This window comes from Oncorhynchus nerka, linkage group LG6, assembly GCF_034236695.1.
Source record: "Oncorhynchus nerka isolate Pitt River linkage group LG6, Oner_Uvic_2.0, whole genome shotgun sequence".
In the NCBI taxonomy this organism is placed as follows: domain Eukaryota; kingdom Metazoa; phylum Chordata; class Actinopteri; order Salmoniformes; family Salmonidae; genus Oncorhynchus; species Oncorhynchus nerka.
The window spans coordinates 33,412,666-33,430,613 of NC_088401.1; the positions used below are offsets into that span (position 1 = coordinate 33,412,666).

At 42.6% G+C, this 17,948-nt stretch overlaps 1 protein-coding gene across 2 annotated transcripts in view; it reads left to right on the forward strand.

Moving 5' to 3' along the window:
• LOC115130385 (zinc transporter ZIP12) overlaps window positions 1–13,473 on the forward strand; it is a 29,425-nt gene extending 15,952 nt beyond the window's left edge. For both annotated transcript variants that reach the window (XM_029661480.2, XM_029661479.2), the window contains exons 8-13: window positions 7,386–7,538; window positions 7,965–8,060; window positions 8,944–9,019; window positions 9,233–9,391; window positions 9,604–9,791; window positions 10,041–13,473. In XM_029661480.2, coding sequence (XP_029517340.2) covers window positions 7,386–7,538; window positions 7,965–8,060; window positions 8,944–9,019; window positions 9,233–9,391; window positions 9,604–9,791; window positions 10,041–10,169 — 801 coding nt within the window. In that variant the 3' untranslated portion in view covers window positions 10,170–13,473. The remainder of the gene's footprint in view (window positions 1–7,385; window positions 7,539–7,964; window positions 8,061–8,943; window positions 9,020–9,232; window positions 9,392–9,603; window positions 9,792–10,040) is intronic.
• The last annotated feature ends 4,475 nt before the right edge of the window (window positions 13,474–17,948 follow it).

A 17,948-nucleotide genomic window follows, 5' to 3' on the forward strand; every position in this document is an offset into this window, starting at 1 on the left:
AGGTATAGGGAATGGAGGTTATACTCATACCACAGTTATAGGGAATGGAGGTTATACTCATGCCACAGGTATAGGGAATGGAGGATATACTCATGCCACATGTATAGGGAATGGAGGTTAAACTCATACCTCAGGTATAGGGATTGGAGGTTAAACTCATACCACAGGTATAGGGAATGGAGGTTATACTCATACCACAGGTATAGGGAATGGAGGTTATACTCATACTCATGCCACAGGTATAGGGAATGGAGGTTATACTCATACCACAGGTATAGGGAATGGAGGTTATACTCATACCACAGGTATAGGGAATGGAGGTTATACTCATACCACAGGTATAGGGAATGGAGGGTATAAAATGGAGGTTAAACTCATACCTCATATAGGGATTGGAGGTTAAACTCATACACAGGTATAGGGAATGGAGGTTATACTCATACCACAGTTATAGGGGAATGGAGGTTATACTCAGGTATAGGGAATGGAGGATATACTCATACTCATATAGGAATGGAGGATATACCACAGGTATAGGGAATGGAGGTTATACTCATACCACAGGTATAGGGAATGGAGGATATACTCATGCCACAGGTATAGGGAATGGAGGTTAAACTCATACCTCAGGTATAGGGATTGGAGGTTAAACTCATACCACAGGTATAGGGAATGGAGGTTATACTCATACCACAGTTATAGGGAATGGAGGTTATACTCATGCCACAGGTATAGGGAATGGAGGATATACTCATGCCACAGGTATAGGGAATGGAGGTTATACTCACTATAGGGAATGGAGGATATACTCATGCCACAGGTATAGGGAATGGAGGTTAAACTCATACCTCAGGTATAGGGATTGGAGGTTAAACTCATACCACAGGTATAGGGAATGGAGTTAAATACCATACCTCAGGTTAGGGATTGGATTACCTCAGGTATAGGGATTGGAGGTTATACTCATACCACAGGTATAGGGAATGGAGGTTATACTCATACCACAGGTATAGGGAATGGAGGTTATACTCATACCACAGTTATAGGGAATGGAGTTATACTCATACCACAGTTATAGGGAATGGAGATTATACTCATTCCGCAGGTATAGGGATTGGAGGTTAAACTCATACCACAGGTATAGGGAATGGAGTTTATACTCATACCACAGGTATATGGAATGGAGGTTATACTCATACCACAGGTATAGGGAATGGAGGTTATACTCATACCACAGGTATAGGGAATGGAGGTTATGGTATAGGGAATGGAGGTTATACTCATACCACAGGTATAGGGAATGGAGGTTATACTCATACCACAGGTATAGGGAATGGAGGTTATACTCATACCACAGGTATAGGGAATGGAGGATATACTCATGCCACAGGTATAGGGAATGGAGGTTATACTCATACCACAGGTATAGAGAATGGAGGTTATACTCATACCACAGGTATAGGGAATGGAGGATATACTCATGCCACAGGTATAGGGAATGGAGGTTATACTCATACCACAGGTATAGGGAATGGAGGTTATACTCATGCCACAGGTATAGGGAATGGAGGTTATACTCATACCACAGGTAAAGGGAATGGAGGTTATACTCATGCCACAGGTTTTGGGAATGGAGGTTATACTCATACCACAGGTATAGGGAATGGAGGTTATACTCATGCCACAGGTATAGGGAATGGAGGTTATACTCATACCACAGGTATAGGGAATGGAGGATATACTCATGCCACAGGTATAGGGAATGGAGGTTAAACTCATACCTCAGGTATAGGGATTGGAGGTTAAACTCATACCACAGGTATAGGGAATGGAGGTTATACTCATACCTCAGGTATAGGGATTGGAGGTTAAACTCATACCACAGGTATAGGGAATGGAGGTTATACTCATACCTCAGGTACTCATACCACAGGTATAGGGAATGGAGGTTATACTCATACCACAGTTATAGGGAATGGAGGTTATACTCATGCCACAGGTATAGGGAATGGAGGATATACTCATGCCACAGGTATAGGGAATGGAGGTTATACTCATACCACAGGTATAGGGAATGGAGGATATACTCATGCCACAGGTATAGGGAATGGAGGTTAAACTCATACCACAGGTATAGGGAATGGAGGATATACTCATGCCACAGGTATAGGGAATGGAGGATATACTCATGCCACAGGTATAGGGAATGGAGGTTATACTCATACCACAGGTATAGGGAATGGAGGATATACTCATGCCACAGGTATAGGGAATGGAGGTTAAACTCATACCTCAGGTATAGGGATTGGAGGTTAAACTCATACCACAGGTATAGGGAATGGAGTTAAATACTCATACCTCAGGTATATGGGATTGGAGGTTAAACTCATACCACAGGTATAGGGAATGGAGGTTATACTCATGCCACAGGTATAGGGAATGGAGGTTATACTCATACCACAGGTATAGGGAATGGAGGTTATACTCATACCACAGTTATAGGGAATCGAGGTTATACTCATACCACAGTTATAGGGAATGGAGTTTATACTCATACCACAGTTATAGGGAATGGAGATTATACTCATTCCGCAGGTATAGGGATTGGAGGTTAAACTCATACCACAGGTATAGGGAATGGAGTTTATACTCATACCACAGGTATATGGAATGGAGGTTATACTCATACCACAGGTATAGGGAATGGAGGTTATACTCATACCACAGGTATAGGGAATGGAGGTTATACTCATACCACAGGTATAGGGAATGGAGGTTATACTCATACCACAGGTATAGGGAATGGAGGTTATACTCATACCACAGGTATAGGGAATGGAGGTTATACTCATACCACAGGTATAGGGAATGGAGGATATACTCATGCCACAGGTATAGGGAATGGAGGTTATACTCATACCACAGGTATAGGGAATGGAGGTTATACTCATACCACAGGTATAGGGAATGGAGGTTATACTCATACCACAGGTATAGGGAATGGAGGTTATACTCATGCCACAGGTTTTGGGAATGGAGGTTATACTCATACCACAGGTATAGGGAATGGAGGTTATACTCATGCCACAGGTATAGGGAATGGAGGTTATACTCATACCACAGGTATAGGGAATGGAGGATATACTCATGCCACAGGTATAGGGAATGGAGGTTAAACTCATACCTCAGGTATAGGGATTGGAGGTTAAACTCATACCACAGGTATAGGGAATGGAGGTTATACTCATACCTCAGGTATAGGGATTGGAGGTTAAACTCATACCACAGGTATAGGGAATGGAGGTTATACTCATACCTCAGGTATAGGGATTGGAGGTTAAACTCATACCACAGGTATAGGGAATGGAGGTTATACTCATACCACAGTTATAGGGAATGGAGGTTATACTCATGCCACAGGTATAGGGAATGGAGGATATACTCATGCCACAGGTATAGGGAATGGAGGTTATACTCATACCACAGGTATAGGGAATGGGGGATATACTCATGCCACAGGTATAGGGAATGGAGGTTAAACTCATACCTCAGGTATAGGGATTGGAGGTTAAACTCATACCACAGGTATAGGGAATGAATGGATAGGGAATGGAGGTATACTCATACCACAGGTATAGGGAATGGAGGATATACTCATGCCACAGGTATAGGGAATGGAGGATAAACTCAGGTATATTGGACTCATGCCACAGGTATAGGGAATGGAGGTTATACTCATACCACAGGTATAGGGAATGGAGGATATACTCATGCCACAGGTATAGGGAATGGAGGTTATACTCATACCACAGGTATAGGGAATGGAGGATATACTCATGCCACAGGTATAGGGAATGGAGGTTAAACTCATACCTCAGGTATAGGGATTGGAGGTTAAACTCATACCACAGGTATAGGGAATGGAGGTTATACTCATACCACAGTTATAGGGAATGGAGGTTATACTCATGCCACAGGTATAGGGAATGGAGGATATACTCATGCCACAGGTATAGGGAATGGAGGTTATACTCATACCACAGGTATAGGGAATGGAGGATATACTCATGCCACAGGTATAGGGAATGGAGGTTAAACTCATACCACAGGTATAGGGAATGGAGTTAAATACTCATACCTCAGGTATAGGGATTGGAGGTTAAACTCATACCACAGGTATAGGGAATGGAGGTTATACTCATGCCACAGGTATAGGGAATGGAGGTTATACTCATACCACAGGTATAGGGAATGGAGGTTATACTCATAACACAGTTATAGGGAATGGAGGTTATACTCATACCACAGTTATAGGGAATGGAGTTTATACTCATACCACAGTTATAGGGAATGGAGATTATACTCATTCCGCAGGTATAGGGATTGGAGGTTAAACTCATACCACAGGTATAGGGAATGGAGTTTATACTCATACCACAGGTATATGGAATGGAGGTTATACTCATACCACAGGTATAGGGAATGGAGGTTATACTCATACCACAGGTATAGGGAATGGAGGTTATACTCATACCACAGGTATATGGAATGGAATGGTATAGGGAATTATACTCATACCACAGGTATAGGGAATGGAGGTTATACTCATACCACAGGTATAGGGAATGGAGGTTATACTCATACCACAGGTATAGGGAATGGAGGTTATACTCATACCACAGGTATAGGGAATGGAGGTTATACTCATGCCACAGGTATAGGGAATGGAGGATATACTCATGCCACAGGTATAGGGAATGGAGGTTATACTCATACCACAGGTATAGGGAATGGAGGTTATACTCATGCCACAGGTATAGGGAATGGAGGTTATACTCATACCACAGGTATAGGGAATGGAGGTTATACTCATGCCACAGGTATAGGGAATGGAGGTTATACTCATGCCACAGGTATAGGGAATGGAGGTTATACTCATACCACAGGTATAGGGAATGGAGGTTATACTCATACCACAGTTATAGGGAATGGAGGTTATACTCATACCACAGTTATAGGGAATGGAGTTTATACTCATACCACAGTTATAGGGAATGGAGATTATACTCATTCCGCAGGTATAGGGATTGGAGGTTAAACTCATACCACAGGTATAGGGAATGGAGTTTATACTCATACCACAGGTATATGGAATGGAGGTTATACTCATACCACAGTTATAGGGAATGGAGGTTATACTCATACCACAGTTATAGGGAATGGAGGTTATACTCATTCCGCAGGTATAGGGATTGGAGGTTAAACTCATACCACAGGTATAGGGAATGGAGGTTATACTCATACCACAGTTATAGGGAATGGAGGTTATACTCATGCCACAGGTATAGGGAATGGAGGATATACTCATGCCACAGGTATAGGGAATGGAGGTTAAACTCATACCTCAGGTATAGGGATTGGAGGTTAAACTCATACCACAGGTATAAGGAATGGAGGTTATACTCATACCACAGTTATAGGGAATGGAGGTTATACTCATGCCACAGGTATAGGGAATGGAGGATATACTCATGCCACAGGTATAGGGAATGGAGGTTATACTCATACCACAGGTATAGGGAATGGAGGATATACTCATGCCACAGGTATAGGGAATGGAGGATATACTCATACCACAGGTATAGGGAATGGAGGATATACTCATGCCACAGGTATAGGGAATGGAGGTTAAACTCATACCTCAGGTATAGGGATTGGAGGTTAAACTCATACCACAGGTATAGGGAATGGAGGTTATACTCATACCACAGTTATAGGGAATGGAGGTTATACTCATGCCACAGGTATAGGGAATGGAGGATATACTCATGCCACAGGTATAGGGAATGGAGGTTATACTCATACCACAGGTATAGGGAATGGAGGATATACTCATGCCACAGGTATAGGGAATGGAGGTTAAACTCATACCTCAGGTATAGGGATTGGAGGTTAAACTCATACCACAGGTATAGGGAATGGAGGTAAATACTCATACCTCAGGTATAGGGATTGGAGGTTAAACTCATATCACAGGTATAGGGAATGGAGGTTATACTCATGCCACAGGTATAGGGAATGGAGGTTATACTCATACCACAGGTATAGGGAATGGAGTTTATACTCATACCACAGTTATAGGGAATGGAGTTTATACTCATACCACAGTTATAGGGAATGGAGATTATACTCATTCCGCAGGTATAGGGATTGGAGGTTAAACTCATACCACAGGTATAGGGAATGGAGTTTATACTCATACCACAGGTATATGGAATGGAGGTTATACTCATACCACAGGTATAGGGAATGGAGGTTATACTCATACCACAGGTATAGAGAATGGAGGTTATACTCATACCACAGGTATATGGAATGGAGGTTATACTCATACCACAGGTATAGGGAATGGAGGTTATACTCATTCCGCAGGTATAGGGATTGGAGGTTAAACTCATACCACAGGTATAAGGAATGGAGTTTATACTCATACCACAGGTATATGGAATGGAGGTTATACTCATACCACAGTTATAGGGAATGGAGGTTATACTCATACCACAGTTATAGGGAATGGAGGTTATACTCATTCCGCAGGTATAGGGATTGGAGGTTAAACTCATACCACAGGTATAGGGAATGGAGTTTATACTCATACCACAGGTATATGGAATGGAGGTTATACTCATACCACAGGTATATGGAATGGAGGTTATACTCATACCACAGGTATAGGGAATGGAGGATATACTCATACCACAGTTATAGGGAATGGAGGTTATACTCATACCACAGGTATAGGGAATGGAGGTTATACTCATACCTCAGGTATAGGGAATGGAGAATATACTCATACCACGGGTATAGGGAATTTTTTATTTTTTTATTTTACCTTTATTTAACTAGGCAAGTCAGTTAAGAACAAATTCTTATTTACAATGACGGCCTAGGAACAGTGGGTTAACTGCCTGTTCAGGGGCAGAACGACAGATTTGTACCTTGTCAGCTCGGGGGTTTGAACTTGCAACCTTCCGGTTACTAGTGTAACGCTCTAACCACTAGGCTACCCTGCCGAATAGAGAATATCTCCTAAATGGTGACACCTCCCAAGTACATCAAAAATTGTGTTATAGCTGTTTCATGTAAACACGCCAACCTATTTGGTCTAAGATATTTTCTAAGACTGCATAACAACATTTGAACCATTGTTAAACAAACAGTATGGTCAGTGACATTACCCATTGGGATTTCCTTTCTATCTTAGCTCCCCCTTTTTTTCTATAGTCATCATGAGTCATGACTACTGGACTGATTACAAAACATATAAGAATGCTTTCAGTGTAGATTAAATGTCTCATTGTTTTCTCTCCCTGTCTCCTCTGGAGATCCTTGGCCTCCATGACGACAGTCACCATTACGATCATCACTTTACTGAGGGAAAGGAATATCTGTGGAAGATTTTGGGAATCATCGCTGGAATCTACGGCTTTTTCCTCATCGAAAGGATCTTCTCCCTTGTGATGCCATCACATGGCCATGTAAGATGATAGTTTTTACTAAATGATTTATTTCTGTCTCTTGGCATGTTCATCTTCCTGTTTAAAACAACGAATATGCAGTTTGTTACCCACCAACATTGAACTACAGTCCGGAAAAGGAGATAACAATAACAACAATTACTGTTAGCAGGCTGTTTCATGTCCAAATCTGAATGTTATCTATCGAAATCCATAAAAAATAAAAGGTTATTAATGACTATTTTCCCATTGGTTCCCATTGGCCCTGGCTGAAACTCGGAATGAAGCTGCATCCCTATGGCTTCTGGTCAAAAATAGTGCACCTCATAGGGAATAGGATGCCATTTGTGACAGAGCCTGAGCTGAGCTGACTGTGCAGGTGGCTGTGGCTCTGGCTGGTGGCCTCTGGAGTGACTGGAGGCTGATGAGTCTCTTTTTCTCTGGCAGGGTCACGGGGGCCTGGGCAATTCCCATGACCTCCCCCTGGAGCTCAACTGCAACGGCCAGTCACAGAGGGGCATGTCTATCTCAACCATGCAGCTGGTGAGTCTGTTTGTCCCTCTCTGGCACATATACAGTAGTGTAACAGGCAGCACTTTAAAAATAAAACATGTTCAGTGATTGCATCAATGGACAGTTGAAGCAATATGAAACCTATTGGTGACCCTTGAACTTCCTCATATGAGAGCAGAAATAGAGAACTCAATTGAAGGTGCATCCTCACACAAGTGTCCCCTAGGCTTGTTTGGACATGAGCTGTCTGTGAAAGGGAAACAGTCCTTTTTGAGCGCTTTTAAGGTTTCTGCTTTGAAGAGAGACAAACAGCTGCAGTGGTATAACTGTGTCTCTGTGTCCACTGATGCTTCAAATTAGAGCAGATGACAAATCTGTCAACCCTCTTTGAACTGGTTGAACACAATTGGCGTGATGCCATAGATTACTGTTCTCAATATTAGGAAATATGTGTCATTTCAACAAAGGCCTATCAACAACAAGAGAAAACATGGGTGAAGGTGGCGTGAAAGTGGGAGAAATGATCTGCCAATGTACTGTGGGAGGCTAATATCAAAGCACAGGAATTCAAAAGAGGCTTATAGGATTCAAAAATATTTGGTCAACATTTTGAACAGTTTGTACTCTGATGTTGACGTGGACAGAATGTTGCATTGCAGGGAAAGTGAAGATGAGTGTGGGCGAGTGTAAATCTGTAACAGGCCATGGTGTAGGAGACCTTGATGCTGCTGTTGAATAATTCATGCCTTAGAGAAACTGAGCAGTTTTGGCAACTTTGGCAGACTGTTCATGACATAGGCAGGGGGAACTGTGGTCACTCGTGTGCTGCTTTTGCCATGGACCGGAGTAATATCATTGTAATGCAGTGTAATGTAAGGAAAAATCCTCCAATGTATTTGTCTCTCGCCTACAGGGAACTGTGGAGGACTTAGAATGCACAGAAATCCCATCAGAGGAGGCTGAACCAAGAACCCCTACGCATCAGACGAGTAAGTAAGATATTTCATCGTCCTCCTTTATCTTCACTCCCTGTCCCCCAGTCCTCAGTTCCCTCTCTGTCTAGTTTGATCCTCTTCTGTTTTGTTCTGTCTAGTGTGCTGTGTGTAATTAGTGTGGCTAGGACTGGGACTGGGCTAGGGAACGTAGCAGATGGGCTTTCAGGACAGAGCCGCCACACAGACAGACTTTCTTTGTGTTCCCAGGACAGGGTATTCCCGTACTGGCTGTGATGGTAATCGTGGGAGACAGCCTCCATAACTTTGCTGACGGCCTGGTGGTGGGGGCGGCCTTCTCCTCGTCCACCGAGACAGGCATGGCGACCACCGTGGCCATCCTCTGCCATGAAATCCCTCATGAAATGGGTGAGAGGTCACAAGTCACAGAGCAGCTACTGAAAGGTCAAAGGTTGTTGGCATGGGGTGGCAGCGTTTCTTGTTCTTCTTTGGGTTCTTTTGTCAAACAGAAAAGAAACATGTCTTGAGTCATTTGTGTCCCAGTTTTGGAGAACTGAAAACACTGGTTCCAAATTACCTAAAATATGTTCTTCTTCTTCTTACTTTTTTCTTCATCTCAGGTGACTTTGCGGTGTTGCTAAGTTCAGGTCTCTCTGTGAGGAATGCAGTGATGATGAACCTCCTCAGTGCTCTGACGGCCTTCATCGGCCTCTACATCGGCCTCTTCGTCTCCTCGGAACCAGAGGTCCAGCAGTGGATCTTCACCGTTACCGCAGGGATCTTCCTCTACCTGTCTCTGGTAGAGATGGTGAGGCTGGGCTACTGCTGTTCTTCGTAAAACACACACTGATAGATAGGGACAGGAGTTTAACCAGACAGTGTGTCCCCTTGATCAGTCAGCTCGCACAGTCTGGAAAATCTTCTTTCCCTATTGATAGGTAATAAATTGTTGCAATTCACAGGTGATTTGGGATAGAGAGAGATTTACCCAATAATCAAACTCCCAGACCCTAATTTCTCCCTCTTCTCTTCTCTTCCTCCCGTTTCTTTCTCTCAGCTCCCAGAGATGAGTCGTGTGAAGACCAACAGGCCCTGTATCATGTTCCTCCTGCAGAACCTTGGCCTCCTAATGGGCTGGGCCTGTCTTCTGCTCCTTGCACTGTTTGAGCACAAACTTAAGTTTTGATGACAGGACACACACACATCCTACTATGGTATCTGCCAAGCAAATGTGTAATTGATGGCAATGTTGACGGTACTTTGTGGTCTTGCTTTTTTGTTGTCATTTTGACATCTTGTTTATTGATTACTGCATTATTTACTGACACACCATATGAAGACAGTGAACAGCACATTTAAAATGTCACAAGCAAGAAACATTTCATAAGTGACCGGATAATAGAGTGACGTGAATAGTAGCAGTGACGATGTGAATCAAATGTCATTTTAGATCCAGTGGTTACGCATAATGTGTTAGAGCTGGATGAATCCACTTTTGTATGAATCAGATGCCTAAATGTGATCTTTAGGACATGAACACATCTTCTGTGTGATGATTTATTTTTGTATGACGTACTGTGTAACATAGGGCACATAGCTAGCTTGCAGTCTGTCTGTCACATCTATATCTGGACATGATAGTGTCAGATGTCTAGTCTACGGTGCCAGACGAGATCTTTATATACAGATACCTTGCTTGTATGTGTATATTTGCCATGAAATACAGTGTCTTCAGAAAGTATTCAGACCCCTTGACTTTTTCCACATTTTGTTAGTTTACAGCCTTATTCTATAATTTTGTCAGATGTTACTATGGAATACTGAAGTATAATTACAAGTATTTCATACGTGTCAAAGGCTTTTATTGACAATTACATGAAGTTGATGCCAAGAGTCAATATTTGCAGTGTTGACCCTTCTTTTTCAAGACCTCTGCAATCCGCTCTGGCAAGCTGTCAATTAACTTCTAGGCCACATCCTTACTGATGGCAGCCCATTCTTGCATAATCAATGCTTGGAGTTTGTCAGAATTTGTGGGGTTTTGTTTGTCCACCCGCCTCTTGAGGATTGACCACAAGTTCTCAATGGGATTAAGGTCTGGGGAGTTTCCTGGCCATGGAACCAAAATATCGATGTTTTGTTCCCCAAGCCACTTAGTTATCACTTTTGCCTTATGGCAAGGTGCTCCATCATGCTGGAAAAGTCATTGTTCGTCACCAAACTGTTCCTGGATGGTTGGGAGAAGTTGCTCTCGGAGGATGTTTTGGTACCATTCCTTATTCATGGCTGTGTTCTTAGGCAAAATGGTGAGTGAGCCCACTCCCTTGACTGAGAAGCAACCCCACACATGAATGGTCTCAGGATGCTTTACTGTTGGTATGACACAGGACTGATGGTAGCGCTCACCTTGTCTTCTCCGGACAAGCTTTTTTCCGGATGCCCCAAACAATCGGAAAGGGGATTCATCAGAGAAAATGACTTTACCCCAGTCCTCAGCAGTCCAATCCCTGTACCTTTTGCAGAATATCAGTCTGTCCTTGATGTTGTTCCTAGAGAGAAGTGGCTTCTTTGCTGCAATTCTTGACACCAGGCCTTCCTCCAAAAGTCTTTGCCTCACTGTGCATGCAGATGCACTCACACCTGCCTGCTGCCATTCCCGAGGAAGCTCTGTACTGGTGGTGCCCTGATCCCGCAGCTGAATCAACTTTAGGAGACGGTCCTGGCGCTTGCTGGACATTCTTGGGCGCCCTGAAGCCTTCTTCACAACAATTGAACCGCTCTCCTTGAAGTTCTTGATGGTCCGATAAATGGTTGATTTAGGTGTAATCTTACTGGCAGCAATATTCTTGCCTGTGAAGCCCTTTTTGTGCAAAGCAATGATGATAGCACGTGTTTCCTTGCCGGTAACCATGTTTGACAGAGGAAGAACAATGATTCCAAGCACCACCTTCCTTTTGAAGCTTCCAGTCTGTTATTCGAACTCAATCAGTATGACAGAGTGATCTCCAGCCTTGTCCTCGTCAACACTCACACCTGTGTTAACGGGAGCATCACTGACATGATGTCAGCTGGTCCTTTTGTGGCAGGGCTGAAATGCAGTGGAAATGTTTTTGGGGGGATTCAGTTCATTTGCATGGCAAAGAGGGACTTTGCAATTAATTGCAATTCATCTGATCACTCTTCATAACATTCAGGAGTATATGCAAATTGCCATCATACAAACTGAGGCAGCAGACTGTGAAAATTAATATTGTGTCATTCTCAAAACTTTTGGCTACAACTGTACACACAATACCCCATAATGACAAAGCGAAATTGTGTTTTTAGACATTTTAGCTCATTTCATTAACAAAAACTGAAATATGATATTTACATAAGTATTCAGACCCTTTACTCAGTACTATGTTGAAGCACCTTTGGCAGTGATTACAGCCTTGAATATTCTTGGGTATGACGCTACAAGCTTGGCACATCTGTAATCCTGGCCAGTCTCTCAGTCCCTGCCGTTGAAAAACATCCACCCAGCATTGTTTCCTCCAGACGTGATGCTTGGCATTCAGGCGAAAGAGTTCAATCTTGGTTTCATAATAGTCTGAGAGTCTTTAGGTGCCTGTTGGCAAACTCCAAGCGGGCTGTCACATACCTTTTACTGAGAAGTGGCTTCCGTTTGGCCACTCTATTTAACCTTTACTTAACTAAGCAAGTCAGTTACGAACATATTGTTATTTACAATGACGGCCTACACCGGCCAAACCCCAATCCAGACGATGCTGGGCCAATTGTGTGCTGCCCTATGGGTCTCCCAATCACGGCCGGTTGTGATACAGCCTAGAATCGAACCAGGGTCTGTAGTGACGCCTCTAGCACTGAGATACAGTGCCTTAGTACGCTGCACCACTCGGGAGCCCAAAGGCCTAATTAGTGGAGTACTGCAGAGATGGTTGTCCTTCTGGAAGGTTCTCCCATCTCCATATAGGAACTCTAGAGTTGACTCTGTCAGAGTGACCACCTCCCTAAACACTTAATGCAGAGGGCCTTGTGTTTGGCCCGGTGGCCATCTCTAGGAAGAGTCTTGGTGGTTCCAAACTTCTTCCGTTTAATAATGATGGAGGCCACTTTGTTTTTGGGGACCTTGAATGCTGCAGAAATGTTTTGGTACTTTTCCCCAGATCTGTGATCCGACACAATCATGTCTCGGAACTCTACAGCCAATTCCTTCGACCTTATAGCTTGGTTTTTGCTCTGACATGGACTGTCAACTGTGGGACCTTGTATAGACAGTTGTGTGCCTTTCCAAATCATCTCCACTCAATTGAATTTACCACAGGTGGACTCCAATCAAGTTGTAGAAACATCTCAAGGATGATCAATGGAAACAGGATGCACCTGAGCTCAATTTCGAGACTCATAGCAAAGGGTCTGTATACTTGTGTAAATAAGGTACTTCTGTTTTTTGCTTTTAATAAATGTACAAAAATGTACAAAACCTGTTTTTGCTTCATCATTATGGGGAATTGTGTGTAGATTGTTGAGGAAATTATTTTATTTAATCAACTTTAGAATAGGGCTATAATGTAACAAAATGCGGAAAAAGTCAAGGGGTCTGAATACTTTCAGAAGTAAATACCAAAATAAAGGAACCACCAACCAAGTGTCTTAAGGGTGTTGGGCCACCACGAGCCGGCAGAACAGCTTCAATGTGCCTTGGCACATATTCTGTCTGGAACTCTATTGGAGGGATGCGACACCTCTCTTCCACGAGAAATTCCATTATTTGGTGTTTTGTTGATGGGGTTGGAAAATGCTGTCTCAGGCACCGATCCAGAGTCTCCCATAACTGTTCAGTAGGGTTGAGACCTGTTGAGTGGGAGAGACTCAAGTGTTTCCTTTATTTTGGCATCTTACCTGTATGTTCATTATGATATAAGGCTGTTGCTGTTGACAATCAAACCATCAATTGATCCCCATTTGATTAGGAAGCCAAACCAAGTCTCAACCTTATTTATTTCACTAACATAGATGATCAAAACTAAAGATAATATATTTGAAGTAAATACTTGGAACACAAACTCCATTACTGAATATCTATAATTGGTTGTCAGTATAATACTCTGAATACAGCACTTTGGGGTCTCAATAAGTGATCTTAGTAAGCAGCTATAGATATTTTCCAGATATCTAGAAGCGCAAGCAAAAAGATTGAATAAACGATTGTTGTTTACTCAGCCCAATTTTTATTGATTCGGAGATGGATGCCTAATGCATAGGTTGCGGCCAAGGTCTATCATCTCTATCGCCTTCAAGAAAAATTGCTAATGTTGGGGAGGGACGGGGACGGTTGGGAAATCACCTAGTCTCAGTGTGTAAACAAATGTGGCAACCAATAAAACAAAACATTTCTTCAAACATACTGTGTCTATATATAATAATATATGCCGTTTAGCAGACAATTTTATCCAAAGCGACAAACAGTCATGCATGTATAAATGTTTTACATATTGGTCCCAGGAATCAAACCCACTACACTGGCATTGCAAGAGTCCTTCTCTACCAACTGAGCCACAGAAGATCACTGTAGCTCACCCACTATGTTAAACACATCATCTACCAATTTTCTGCTGCTGGGTATTGACATTGTAATGGATGTGCTGCCCCTTTCTTTTCTGGCCTGACCAGAATGGAAATCAGAGTTTGTTACTGCACTTTTGTTCTGTTATACAGTATGTAGAATTTGTTCTGATCAGCTCTAGTCAGGTCTAGCCCTGTTTGGTGGTATTTTTGGTACTGCTCTGCTCTGTTCAGTTATAACCAATGTCAGGGAATTTGGTTCTGTACTGCTGTTTACATGATACGCCTTCTAAATCAATTATTGTCTCTATGTGGTTATACAATAACACTGCCTGTCAGCTCTCTATTTTGGAGACATGTATTCTCAGTCCTGATCAGTGAACACTGTGTGCGGTCAAACGAGGGGCAGTTCCACCCACCTGAGCAGCCTGTACTGTGCTCTTCATCCAGCAGAAAGCTCTTGGTCTGGGCTGACTAATCCACACTCCACAAGCTGGAGACTCCGGAGGGCTCCTGCCCACACAGCGCTGTACTGTGCTCACTCTCTCAAAGGCCAGAGTGGGCCTAGAGAAGGAGGGGAAGGAAAAGGTAGAAGAGGGGCATGAGAGGGGAAAAAGAGAGAGACACATACTGTATACAAAATATTCACTTATACTATATTCATGAGACAATGGATACATTTGTCATCTTGAATCGGCTGTATAAGGCCACAACTATGATTCGATATTATGCAAGAGACGTTTATGTACAATTCTGATGAGAAGCTCTCTTTCAGCAGTAACTGGTTAATGCTGAGTACTCGATACAGTACAGTAACATCATTTCACAAAAGTCTGGTCTACAAGCTGGAGGTAGTCATCTGCCAGTAACTATACAACAAGGACAATATGTTTATTCATAATAACCACAGTATAACCTCAGATCTGCAAATACTGTAGATAGTGCTTAGAGGAATTGGCTTATGGTTGGTGTCAAAGTCGTGAATATTCTGCTGACTCCATTTATTAGAGCTTTCCGAGTCATTCCACAACAATGGGAGGAAGTTCACGGCATTTTCTCCTATACTTCCAATTTATTGTGCTAATTTTGGGAATGCCATCCCCTTTGGAATTTCCAGGAAAGCTCCAGGTTTATTGGTTTGTGTGTGTGTGTATGTGTGTGTGTGTGTGCGCGTGTGTGTGCGTGTGTGTTGTTCTAAAAGACCCTCTTTGACATGCTTGTGTGTGTGTTTTGAAAGGTGTTCGCTGCCGGGATGTAGGAAGGAAAGGATTTTTATCTGGGCTGTGAGTGCACTTCTGTATCCGCAGCTATCCTCACTCACTCAGCAAAGAGCCCCCAAAGCAGAGTAACGGTCAGGGGTCAGGAGGACAGAGGGAGCATAGACGTGAGCTAAGGGGAAAGGCTAAGACAGATATACAATGGGATATGTCAGCGATGCACTCAGATGTTATCCTTTTGGATTTTAAATCGGGTGACTGCTCTGACTCAATACATAACCCATTGTGCTTCATGTATTGTAATTGTGCCAAAGGTACGTGCTAACCCACTTGTAGATGTTGACCTGCGTGTCTTGTGTGTGAGGTTAGAGTCAGGTTTTTGATGTGTCAGGAGTTATGGTATTGAGCCAATGGTAAGGAGTTCAAATGTGCCTATTAACCCATAAAATCCCTTTTCCACCGATGTCTACATTTCTTACTCTGAAACACCGAACCTTCGCAGGAAAACACAATTACAATATGCTGCAGAGTATAGGCCTACTGTAATTATTGTTTGTAAGTTGCTGTATATGGATCATAATACAAAGACCAGTCTAAAGGCAATCTGATCAGAACAGACTCTACTTTCATGCAAAATCTTGTCATTAATTAGGGTAGCAACTCCCAGAGTGTATCTCAATTATTTGATTCCTCGCTTTCCTCTCTCTTCTCCTCCTTCTCAAAGAGCATTGGCATAGTAGATTCAAGGTCCCTCCCCTAGGACCTGTTCCTCCAATGAGTTTTAAGAAGGAGATTGGGAGAGAGGACGCAAGGAATCAAGGAAAGAGGAATTGGAAAAGAGCCCGGTTTGTTGAACCAAATAAAACCACTAGAGGGCAATGATGAATAATAAAGGCACCGAGTTTTGTCCTACCAACAACCAACAACATACTGCTAGAGGGGGCGTTTGGGGACGGTTTACAGGAGGTATCAGTCATTTTGCCCATGACAAAGGCAACTGTCATTGTGTATTAGAAAACGTTTTAGTGGTGACATTTGGCTTTGACAGGAATAGGATTCCTGGTGATGAAGCATGAAAAGACAGATAGAATGTAAAACATATATGATTTATCTTCACTCTATCTCCCAGCTTCTTAATAGCTTCTACCCCCAAGCAATAAGACTGCTGAACAGATAATCAAATGGCTACTCAGACTATTTGTATTGACACACCCCTTTTTTACTCCGCTGCTACTCGCTGTTTATTATGTATGCAGAGTCACTTTACCCCTACCTGCATGTACATACGGCATTACCTCAATTACCTTGACTAACCTGTACCCGCGCACATTGACTAGGTACGGGTACCCCCTGTATGTCCTCGTTATTGTTATTTTATTTATTTTTTAACTTTAGTTTATTTTGTAAATATTTTCGTAACTCTTTTTCATAAAACTGCATTGTTGGTTAAAGGCTTGTAAAGTAAGCATTTCACGTCTACACCTGTCGTATTTGGCGTATGTGACAAATACAATTTTATTTGTGTGTGTGTGTGCAGTGAGCAAATTATATTGTGGCATTCGTGGGGGGTTTCACAGGACTTTTTATTTGTGCACAAAACATTTTTATGGGCCTAATAGTGAAGCAGTATTTTAACGGTAAAAATGTATTACTTTTTAATGTGGCATGAACACAACCAGTCATGATGTTTTCATTGTATTGTCAAACAAATCCCTTAAAAAGGTAGGCTACCTGCGCATGAGGATACCTGCGCACTCCAATAATTCCAGCATCCAAAGAGTGCATTATGCACCAGCAATTTGGGACCCAGTCGAGATATAATGTTGCAAGTTCACTATGGAAAGCTTAAGACAGACAGAGAGCAAGGCTGACAGGTAGCATGGCTGCCTCGACCCACGACTTACAGAGCAGGGAGAGCTGTGACACACTGATCCCTTAAAGCGCCAATCCATTAGCGGGATCGATTTGACAACATCCGGTGAAATTGCAGAGCGCCAAATTCAAACTACAGAAATATCAATATTCAACATTCACGAAAATATAAGTGTAATACATCAAAATAAAGCTTAACTTCTTGTTAATCCAGCCGCTGTGTCATATTTCAAAAAGGCTTTATGGCGAAAGCACACCATGCGATTATCTGAGGAAATTGCTTCTTTATATCCCCGAATGTCAATTTA